Source organism: Jaculus jaculus, chromosome 6 (assembly GCF_020740685.1).
Source record: "Jaculus jaculus isolate mJacJac1 chromosome 6, mJacJac1.mat.Y.cur, whole genome shotgun sequence".
In the NCBI taxonomy this organism is placed as follows: domain Eukaryota; kingdom Metazoa; phylum Chordata; class Mammalia; order Rodentia; family Dipodidae; genus Jaculus; species Jaculus jaculus.
The window spans coordinates 92,981,669-92,992,968 of NC_059107.1; the positions used below are offsets into that span (position 1 = coordinate 92,981,669).

Sequence of the window (11,300 nt, forward strand, 5' to 3'; positions counted from 1 at the left end):
CTGGATTCAGGAGCCACCCAGAGGGCTGGCTTAATCGGGGTAAGTTCTGTGCACGTTGCTCTGCCTCTGCAAATGAACTCCAGATGCGTGCACCACTTATGCATCTGGTAGTGGGGAACTGAACCAAGTAGTTACGCTTTGCAGGCAAGTGCCTTAACTGCTGAGTAATCTTTCTAGCCCTTGTTAGGATTTTTTGTTTTTGCTTCTCGAGGTAGGGTCCCACTCTAGCCCAGGCTGACCTCAAACTCACAGTGATCCTCCTGGCTCCGCCTCTGGAGTGCTGGGATTAAAGGCATGTGTGTGTGCCACTACGCCTGGCTTCCTTTTTGGTGATGATTATTATTAGAGAGAATGGGCGCACCAGGGCCTCCAGCCACTGCAAATTAATTCCAGACACATGCACAGCAATGTACATTTGGCTTACCTGAGTTCTGGGTAATCGAACCTGGGTCATTAAGTTTCCCAAGCAAGCGCCTTAACTGCTAAACCATCTCTACAACCCTAAGAGAACGTTTTTTCTTTTTCTTTTTTATTTTTTGGTCTTTCAAGGTAGGGTCTCACTCTAGCCCAGGCTGACCTGGAATGCACTATGGAGTCTCAGGGTGGCCTCAAACTCACGGCAATCCTGCTACCTCTGCCTCCCGAGTGCTGGGAAGGGAAAATTTTAATAGAGATTAAAGTAGAAGCCCAGCCTGGTGGTGCACAGCTTTAATCCCATCACTCAGGGTGTAGAAGTAGGAGGATCACTTGTCAGTTTAAGGCCAGCCTGAAAGTACATAGTAAGTTCCACGTCAGCCTGAGCTAGAGCAAGACCTTCAAAATAAATAAATAAATAAATAAGGGCTGGACGTGGTGGCGCACGCCTTTAATCCCAGCACTCGGGAGGCAGAGGTAGGAGGATTGCTGTGAGTTCAAGGCCACCCTGAGAATACAGAGTGAATTCCAGGTTAGGCTGGGCTAGAGTGAGACCCTACCTCGAAAAACCAAAAACAATAATAATAATAAACAAAATAAGGGGCTGGGGAGATGGCTCAACAGTTAAAGGCACTTGCTGGCAAAGTCTGCCAGACTGAATTCCATTCCCCAGTACTCATGAAAAGCCAGGTGCACAAAGTGGTACATGCACTTGGAGTTTGTAGTGGCAAGAGGCCATGGCGTGCCCATTCGTATTCTCATTTTCTCTCTCCCTCTCCCCTCTCCCTCCCTCCCTTTCTTTTTTTTTTTTTTTTAAGTTTGGAGTGTTTACTGGCAAAACCTTTTTTCTTATTAACGTCAGTAACAGAAATTAAAGATAGTTTAATGAAATAGGAACTTGTCATTAAATATAATCAAGTAAATTTTAAATATAAATACCACGTATTTCTTGACTAGCATTAGGTAAATAGCTAAACTGTTTATCCAGAATTCTGGTCACCAGAGAAAAAAGTCAGAGACAATTTCAAAGATGCTTCCATATTATCAAGTCCATATGTAAAACAACTGAGATCAGGTGGGAAAAATCACTAGTCTTTCTTTTTGTCAGAGATTTCTGTTGGTCCTTTTGTGGGCATTCCATTTGCTTCTGCACCCTTGCAGTCTACTTTGCTTTTATTTTTATCACTGGAGGCTTGTACCGCCTTTCTAGGCCATATACGACTGATGAAGGGGGAAACCAGAGGGTATATATATGGTTCCAGAAACTTCTTGAAGATCCAGAGCAGAACTGGAATGACGATACAAGGAATGCACACCATTGTCCCAGGCTCGAGCTCCCACACGTACGAGGCTAAGTAGGAAAACCAAGCTTTCAGGGAGGAAGGCGAAGGGCAGTGCCGGGGATCGGCGTCGTCAGGCCCACTCAAGCCAGCTCCCGAGGACCACACAGCTCTACGATGACGTCACACTTCCGGAACTCCCTTTCTTTTTGCCAATTTTTAATAAGATTCTTGGATAAAAAAGTAGTCAAAACCAGAGGAGATTCGGCAAATTCTGCTCCAGCAGTTTAGGAAGCATGCTTTATAGGTTGAACAGTGAAATAAAGAAATTGGCTACAGCTAGGCCTTGCCCTTGCTTGGGAGTGGTCATATGAGAGTCCTCTAGTTATTTAACTAATTGACTGGGTTGGCTATCTGTGTATGGCTATTTTGATTCAAAATTAATCAGTTAGAAAAGCCGGACATGGTGGTGCACGCCTTTAATCCCAGCACTCAGGAGACAGAGGTAGGAGGATCACCGTGAGTTTGAGGCCACCCTGAGACTCCATAGTGAATTCCAGGTCAGCCTGAGCTAGAGTGAGACCCTACCTCGAAAAACAAAAACAAAACCAAAACAAAAAAAAAAATTAATTAATCAGTTAGAAAGACCTTCAGGTACAAGAGCCCTGAGTTAATGGTCTCCTTATTTTGTTTTAACAGCATCAGCAATGAATACTTTCACAGCTGGAGATCTTAGTGATTTCCTAGCATGTGTGAGGCCTGGATTTAATCCCCAATACCACCACCACCACCAAAAAGAAAATAATAATAATAATAATGATGATGATGATGATGTTTAGTGAAGTGTGATGACAAATGACTGTAATCCCAGAAGTCAGGAAGCTCAGGAGGGAAGTTCAAGAGTGCAAGGCCAGCCTGGGCTATATATAGAGTTCCAGACCACATGAGACCCTGTTTTAGAACAAAACAAAGAGTCTAGGAAAATTTGACAGATAATGTGGAAATGCTAGACTATAATTCAGAGCTTTCTAGGTGTGCCTTTTACTACTGAGCCCAACATGGGTATGAGTCTTAAAGAGTATGATATCCAAGACCCTCATGATAACAGAATAAGATGATGACATCAAAATAAAAGAGAGGGCTGGAGATATGGCTTTGCAGTTAAGGTGCTTGTCTGTGAAGACTAAGGACCCAGGTTCAATTCCCTAGGTCCCATATAAGCCAGATGCAGAAGGTGACATGCATCTGGAATTCGTCTGCAGTGGCTGGAGGTCCTGGCACTCCCTCTCTCTCCTTCCCTCTCTCTCTCTCTCTCTCTCTCTCTCTTTTTCTGTTTTTGTTTGTTTGTTTTGATGTAGTTTCACTTTAGTCCAGACTGACCTGGAATTCACTATGTAATCTCAGGGTGGCCTCGAACTCACAGTGATCCTTCTACCCCTGCCTCCTGAGTGGTGGGATTAAAGGTGTGTGCCACCACGCCCAGCTCTCTATCTGCCCCTCTCTCTCACTCTCTCAAATTATACACACACACACATACATATCCATATATAAACAAACCAACAACAAAATAAAAGAGACTAATTGAGAGTGGAAGGGGATATGATAGAGTGGATTTGTGAAGGGAAAGTTGAGGGGGAATAATCATGGTTTATTGCCTATAATTATGGAATTTGTCAATAAAAATAAACAAATAGGGCTGGAGAGATGGCTTAGCAGTCAAGCGCTTGCTTGTGAAGCCGAAGGACCCCTATTCAAGGCTCAATTGATTCTCCAGGACCCACGTTAGCCAAATGTACAACGGGGCGCACACATCTGGAGTTCGTTTGCAGTGGTTGGTGGCCCTGGTGAACCCATTTTCCCTCTCCCTCTCCCCCCCCCTCTCTCTCGGTCTATTGTTGTCAAATAAATAAATAAACAATAAATAAATAGATAAATAGCAAGTATGTAATGTCAATATAGGATGACCCTCCAGAAACTGCATTCCTTTGCATAGGAAGTCCTTCAATATATGTCTCTAAAAAACCTTGAAAACCAAGCCAATAAGGGCTCTATTCTCCACTAAGAAGACTAAGAAATCTAACCTGGTTTAGAATTTGGAACTAGATTTGACTCCATTCAGCCACCTACCACTTAAGACAAATATTTGTTCTCCCAAAGCGTCTTCTGAAAGTGGAGCTAGTAGTACACCACATTTGATGATTTTTTTTTTCCTGTTTTTGTTGTAAAGGTATTTTTTAAAATTTTATTTATTTGAGCTCAACTGCTCTCCGAAGTGGAAGGCCGGGGCTGGCGGGGGGTGGGGGGTGGGGGGTGGGGGGCGGGGGGTGTTGGGGGGCAGGGGGCGGGACTTCCGGGAAGGGCGCTCGGGCGAGGAAAGGTGGGGTCCAGGGGCCGCGTTGATTACCGCCCAAGACGCGCCTTCGCTTTCCGAATACGCCTTGCGCGCGTCGCGGCTGAGCGCCCGGCTCTTCGGCGAAGTAGCCAGGCCTACTGACGCGAAGTCCATGGAAGTGGTGAAGCTATTCAGTGAACAGCCCTTGGCCAAGAGGAACGAGACTTACCACTGAGATGAGCATCAGGATTTTAAGGATGAGCAAAGGCGTCTAAAGAAGCTCCGTGGAAAGAGGAAACCAGGAAAAGGAGAAGGGAAAAGAACCACCAAAAAAAAAAAAAAAAGAATGTCAGCTCATCAAGAAAGAAAATTTCCTGCTCAGCGACTAAGTGAAGAAAGCGTATTTATTGGCTTTTCATCTATTAGAAGTATGTGACCTTCCTCGGTGACCATCATCCCCATGTTGAAATCCAGTTCATTTAAATTGGGACCGGTTTCTTGAACACATTCTAATTCTGCAGAAATAACTTGCTTGGTTTTGTATCCTGAGGTTTACTTAACTCTTTTTTTTTTTTTTATTTGAGAGCGACAGACACAGAGAGAAAGACAGATGGAGGGAGAGAGAGAATGGGCGTGCCAGGGCTTCCAGCCACTGCAAACGAACTCCAGACGCGTGCGCCCCCTTGTGCATCTGGCTAACGTGGGACCTGGGGAACCGAGCCTCGAACCGGGGTCCTTAGGCTTCACCGCTAAGCCATCTCTCCAGCCCTACCTAACTCTTCAATGGAATGAATGAACAATTGTTTGGTGACTTGTCTGAAGTAAGAATGGGATGTAGGGGGAGGGGAAGGAAAGCCTCATGAAGTGAGTGTCCTCCGCCTTTCTTCCACCCTCCATAGCTTCCCTCCTCTCCCAGCGTGAACCTCTCCATTCATTCTGTCATTGAACCACGGCCTTCACCACCAAGCTCACACACGTGGCCACCTCCGCCTGCTCCCACGAGTTCCTGAATGGGATCAAAAGCTGTTCTGGGAAAGAAGAGTATGAATACTTACCATATATAAGGGACTGGAGCTCTGGTGGTATGATATTGAACAGAAACTATCTTTAGCTCTGGAACTGTCAATTTTGTAGAAGAGACTGGTATAACTATAGTATTAAATGGTACAAAGAGAAAAAATAAATTTTATTTATTTGAGAGCAACAGACAGAGAGAGAAAGAGGCAGAGAGAGAGAGAGAGAATGGGCACGCCAGGGCCTCCAGCCACTGCAAACTAACTCCAGACACATGCGCCACCTTGTGCATCTGGCTAAAGTGGGTCCTGGGGAATCAAGCCTCCAACTGGGGTCCTTAGGCTTCACAGGCAAGCACTTAACCGCTAAGCCATCTCTCCAGCCCAAAAGTATTTATTTTTATTTGAGAGAGAGACAGGGACAGAATGGGCATGCCAGGGCCTCTCTCTAGCCATTGCAAACGAACTCCATGCACCGCCTTGTGTGTCTGTCTTTATGTGGGTACTGGGGAATCAAACTTGGGTCATTAGGCCTTGCAGGCAAGCGACTTGACCTCTGAGCCATCTCTCCAGCCCGCCTTTGATGTTTGTGATAAACTTTCAGAGATTTTATGAGCCTATTATTAGGTATAACTGTAGCAGTTGTCTTCTCATGGCTGGGATAAAACACCTGACCAGAAAAAGCTTATGGAAGGAAAGGGTTACTTTTGGCTTACGGTTTGAGGGAAAGCTTCATCATGGCAGTGAGAGCGTGGTAGAGCAGAGCATCACATCTTATCTCAGTAGCAGAAGGAAAGAAGAGTGAGCTCGCTGTGAACACCCAGTAGGCTGGACTAATAAACCTCCAGTGACATGCTGCCTCCAACAAGGCTCCACCTCCCAAAGGCTCGGCCAACTGGGGACAAAATAGGAGGGTTAATCCCACACACGTGAGGATATTGGTGACATTTTACACTCAAACCACCACAAGAACCATTATTAGAGGTGAGAAGGTGGATCATCAGTTAAAGGTTCTTGCTTGCAAAGCCTGCCAGCCCGGGTTCAATGTCTCAATAGCCACATAGAGCCAGAGGCACAGTATGGCACATGTGTGTGGAGGTTTCGTTTTTTTGTGTGTGTGTGGCAAGAGATCTTGGTGTCCCTGAGGATCCTTGCTATCCCAGGGGGTCGTTGGTCACTGATGTCCCAGGCACAGGAGGAATTGGGGGAGCAGGGTGAGTGCGATAGGCAGTGAACCCCCGGGAGACAGTCTAATGGGTAGCACTTTGTCTTATTTATTCAAAAGGGGAGTGGGTTTAGGGAGAGGTGTGGCAGCTAGAAACCATGGCAGGGACGTTGGCGCTTCAGTTGCGGCTCGGTGTGTGGGGAGTAAGGGCCATGCAAACCCGAGGCTTTGCCTCAGACCCGACGGAGAGTCATGATGCTGACGCCGGCTCCATCCAGGAAGCTGGTGGGGCTTTAGCTAAGAGAGAGAAGGCTGAAGAGGATCGGTACTTCCAAGAGAAGACTAAGGAACAACTAGCAGCTTTGAAGAAACACCACCTGGAAGAGATCCAAGAACATGAGGAAGAGATTCAGCATCTGCAGAAACAAATTGAGCGACATAAGAAGCAGCTCAAACATCTGAATCAAGATGACTGAATGCACACAGTTTCCTATAGGATGGCCTGTATCATTGCCCACTTCTATGTAGACATAGTTCGGATTTAATTAATATTTTGGTCTGTGTGCTACTAACAGATAATAAACTATCATCGTTGAAAAAAAAACAAAAAGGGGGAGTGGGTTTATAAACACTTGGGAAAAGTTGAGAAGGCACATACTGACTATAAGGTCATCGGATACATAGGTTTGTGGGTTGCTATCTAAGTGACTGGTGTTGGAAGAGAGCAATTGTGAGGGAGAAGTTGCAAAGTTGCAGGGGAGATCACAGAAGCGGTGGGAAAGGCTACGTGACTTCAGGCAAGTACTGGATGGCTACAGCAGCAGGGAGACTGTTTACTACCATATAAGGGTCTCTTGGGCAGCTGGCCACAAGGTCAGGAGCTGTGAGGGGGGGGGCAGAACCTTAGACTATGGAATGCTCAGGTGCTTTGGGATGGGGGGAGGGTCCACTGTCCTGTTTTCCTCTGGGCAAAGATGAGGCACACTATGACCTCGCAACAAGGGAGGGCCAGTCCAGCACCAGAGTGGGTTCCTGATGATAAGGCCAGCTGCAACCCCCACAGCCCAAGGTTCCTGACCATGTCCAACAGTTCAGGCCAGCTTTCTCACAGTGCCAGCCCATGTTTAGCAATACCTGACAGTGTCCCTATTAAAATATTAAAAATCATATTTTGGAGGCTGGAGAGATGACTTAGTGGTTAAGGCGCTTATCTGCGAAGTCTAAGGACCCATCATGTTCAACTCTTCAGATCCCACATAAGCCAGACACACAAAGGTGAGGCAAGCACAAGGTCGCACATGCCCACTAGGTGGCACAAGTATCTGGAGTTTGATTGCAATGGCTGAGGCCGTGGTGTGCCAATTCTCTCTCTTTAAAATAAATATTTAAAAAAATCAAATTTGGGGGCTGGAGCGATGGCTTAGCAGTTAAGGCACTCACCTGCATAGCCAAACAACCCAGGTTCAATTCTCCAGGACCCACGCAAGCCAGATGCACAAGGTGGCACATGCGTCTGGAGTTCGTTTGCAGTGGCTAAAGGCCCTGGTACACCCATTCTCTCTGTCTTTCTTTGCCTACCGAAACATGCAGACCCAGCTGGCTTTTTACATGGGTGCTGGGGGGATGAAACTCCTCTCCACATATTTTCACAGCATGCACCCTTCCCTGCTGAGGCATCTCCCAGCCCTTGGCTCTAAATGTTACAGAAAGCTTCACTAAGTCTGACATGATGACACAGGCCTATAATTCTAGCACTCTGGGAGCCGAGATAAGAGGATAACAAGTTCAAGTCCAGCTTGAACTATCTAGTGAGAATCTGTCTCAAAAATAAATAGGGCTAGAGGGATAGCTCAGTGGTTAAAGGCACTTGCTTGCAAAGCCTACCATCCAGAGTTCAGCTCCCTGTCGCGTCCACCTCGACCAGCAAGGAAGACACAACCACCAGTTCTTCTTACAGCAGTTTATTCAGGCAACTTCAAGCTTCATCTCCCCCGCGCCTCGGGCGGGGATTCCTTATAAGCGCGCTCACTCGCGCACTCACTCCGCCCAATCACTCCAGGCCACGCAACCCCTCCAGACGAGCATCAGAAACCAATGAGTGGCAGAGATGGCAAACTCCTCCAAATATGGACTTGTTTGTCCCAAGCACTGAACTTCCGTCAGGCGCCATCTTTAGGGCTTGGCCAGGGGTACTCTCCCCATAGGCCTTGGCCATGCGGGCCGAGGGGGCTCCCCACAGCTCCCCAGTACTTATGTAAGGGCATTTGCACAAATTGTGTCTGGAGTTTGTTTGCAGTGGCAGGAGGCCCCGTTGTGCCCATCTGCACTCTTGTCTACGTCATGTCTCTCTTAGAAAGAAAAGACAAAATGAATCCAGCAATGACAACAAAAGCATAAACAAGATGAAACTACTCCAGTGTAGATACACATGGAATAATCCAAACTGGGAATATGGCTCAATGCTAGGGCACTTGCCAAGCATGCATGAGGCCCAGGGTTCACTCCCTAGTACTGGAAAGAAACAACAGCATGGGGTTAATCCAGAGAAAGTCACAGGAAACATACCTACGCTGCGTGGGCAGAGCACCAGCTGTCTGCTTTGCTTCAGTCGACCCTCACAGGGGCCGCTCAGACTCCACGTGCTTCATCATTGCCAGTGCGGTGATGTTGAGCCGTACCTCACACCAGGACCTTGTCCCAGCACATGGACAACAGCCTGGGCCTGAAGCTGGGCAAGGTAGTCACCAAGAAGTTCAACAATCAAGAGACCAGTGTTGAGATGGGTGACAACGTGAGAGGAGAAGATGTCAGTCGATATCACCAGACTAGCTGTGAGAAACTTGATGGAGCTGTTCATCATGATTGACCGTGTGCAAAATTGCCTCCTCATCCCGTTGGCCTCCTGCCTGTATGGCAAGGTAGAAAGAACATGGAGCCGGGTATGGTGGCGTGTTTGTAATCCCAGCACTTAGGATGCAGTGGTAGGGAGATTGCTGTGAGTTCAAGGTCAGCCTGAGACTTCATAGGACTACATAGCGAACTTCAGGTCAGCCTGGACTAGACCGAGACCCTACCTCGTAAAACAAAACAAGACAAAAGAGCACGGAGTTGTGCCTCCAATTTCTATGAAACTACCATGGCCAGCATGCCTCCCAGATACAGGGATTCTCTGATACTTGGTTTATGCATGGAACCTGCAGTCCCATGGTGGGTTCAGGAGACTATCACTGAATGGAGAGACTGTGTTGTTTCCCAGGATGGCAGCAAGAGCCAAAACAATCATGTCATTTGCAAGCAGATTAAATGTGGAGTTTGCTTCAATTCATAAAGAAAGGAAGAAAGAAAATGAAGTGGACCCAACAGGTCTGGTGGGCATCTTTTTTTTTTTTTTAATTTTTAATTTTTATTTTTTATTTATTTGAGAGCGACAGACACAGAGAGAAAGACAGATAGAGGAAGAGAGAGAGAATGGGCGCGCCAGGGCTTCCAGCCTCTGCAAATGAACTCCAGACGCGTGCGCCCCCTTGTGCATCTGGCTAACGTGGGACCTGGGGAACCGAGCCTCGAACAGGGGTCCTTAGGCTTCACAGGCAAGCGCTTAACCACTAAGCCATCTCTCCAGCCCTGGTGGGCATCTTTTTAAAAATGTTTTTATTTTAAGTATTTATTTATTTATTTATTTGTGAGTGAGGAGTGAAAAGGGCATATAGAGAAGATGGGCACTCTAGGGCCTCTAGCCACTGCAAACAAACTCCAGATGCATGGCCCCCCTTGTACATCTGGTTTACATGGGTACTGGGGAATCGCACCCCAGTCCTTAGGCTTCACAGGCAAGTGCCTTAAATGCTAGGCCATCTCTCCAGCCCTTGTGAGCATCATAAAGGACCTCATGGCCATCCTGATGGATAACATGGCTAAGTAGAGTACCACCTACCATGGTGTAGATGAGCCACTCTCAGCCGGAGCCACCAAAGTTTATGCTTTCCTTGTCCATGAAATCTTCTCTGGGCCAACCATTTCCAGAATAAGTCATGCTGCCTTTGAGACCGTTGTCATTCCTCACACAGCTAAACAGGAGGACAGAATGCATCACCACTCCAGGATCCAGGTGACTGACATTTCAGCAATCCTGGCCCAGGTTATCTGAAGAACAACACACAGCGGGGAATCTGTGTCCTTACCTGTTCAGCCATGTCCTGCTGTAATCAGAACGGGAAGTGTGGAGCATACCTCCTCCGACTTCTCACTGTTTGCATCTCACCATCTGTTTTGGTGTTAGGACTCAGTAATACTAGGAGGATCTCTATACATGCCAACAATCCTGGTTTCTAAAGCTCAAGATTGTTTCCACTTGTATCCACTTCTGAGGGGGGAAAGTGGTGGGTATTTGGTCTTTAACAGAACTGTCTTAAGTGAGGAATAACTTTATCATCTTGACTTATTCTTTTTGTTTGTTTGTTTGTTTGTTTTGAGGTAGGGTCTCACTCTAGCCCAGGCGATCTGGAATTCACTATGCTATGTAGTCACAGATTGAATGTGGAATTTGGTTTGATTCACAAAGAGAGGAAGAAAGCCTCAAACTCATGCCAATCCCCCTACTACTGGGATTAAAGGCTTGTACCACCACGTTCACTATATATATAATCTGAGAGAGAGGGAGAGAGGAAAAGGCAGATAGAGAAAAAGAATGATCGTTCCAGGACCTCCAGCCACAGCATGAGTTTCAGATGTATGTGTCACCCTATGCATCTGGGTAGTGGTCCTTGGGATTCTTAGGCAAGCACCTTAACTGCTAAGCCATGTCTCTAGCCGATCATCTTGACTTATTCTGATAGGCGATATTTTCATATTTTCTATTTTAGTACTCTGAAGTAACAATTAAAATGTCACTTTGGACTGGAGAGATGGCTTAGCAGTTAAGGCATTTGCCTGCAAAGCCAAGGGACCCTGGTGCAGTGCCCCAGGACCCGCATAAGCCAGATGCATAAGAGGGTACATGCATCTGGAGTTCATTTGCAATGGCTGGAGGCCCTGGTGTGCCCATTCTCTCTCTCTCTCTCTCTCTCTCTCTTTCTCTTTCTCTCTGTCTCACTCTG

The 11,300-nt window shown here is 46.7% G+C and overlaps 2 protein-coding genes and 2 pseudogenes across 2 annotated transcripts; 3 read left to right on the forward strand and 1 right to left on the reverse strand.

Moving 5' to 3' along the window:
* Nucleotides 1–1,281: 1,281 nt before the first annotated feature.
* On the reverse strand, nucleotides 1,282–1,875 carry LOC123461656 (UPF0729 protein C18orf32 homolog). The gene has a single exon (XM_045153251.1). The coding sequence runs from the start codon at nucleotides 1,731–1,733 to the stop codon at nucleotides 1,503–1,505; it is 231 nt and encodes a 76-aa protein (XP_045009186.1). The 5' UTR covers nucleotides 1,734–1,875; the 3' UTR covers nucleotides 1,282–1,502.
* An 877-nt stretch (nucleotides 1,876–2,752) lies between these two features.
* Nucleotides 2,753–4,357, forward strand: LOC123461531 (annotated as a pseudogene).
* Nucleotides 4,358–6,362: 2,005 nt separating this feature from the next.
* Nucleotides 6,363–6,680, forward strand: LOC101610277 (ATPase inhibitor, mitochondrial-like). Its single transcript, XM_045151462.1, has one exon. It carries the CDS (start codon nucleotides 6,363–6,365, stop codon nucleotides 6,678–6,680), a length of 318 nt encoding a protein of 105 aa, XP_045007397.1.
* A 2,328-nt stretch (nucleotides 6,681–9,008) lies between these two features.
* Nucleotides 9,009–10,409, forward strand: LOC123461532 (annotated as a pseudogene).
* The last annotated feature ends 891 nt before the right edge of the window (nucleotides 10,410–11,300 follow it).

Bases quoted from the DNA above. Each gene is read 5' to 3' on its own strand.
- LOC123461656 (XM_045153251.1), bottom strand. From the start codon at position 1,733: ATGGTGTGCATTCCTTGTATCGTCATTCCAGTTCTGCTCTGGATCTTC.
- LOC101610277 (XM_045151462.1), top strand. From the start codon at position 6,363: ATGGCAGGGACGTTGGCGCTTCAGTTGCGGCTCGGTGTGTGGGGAGTA.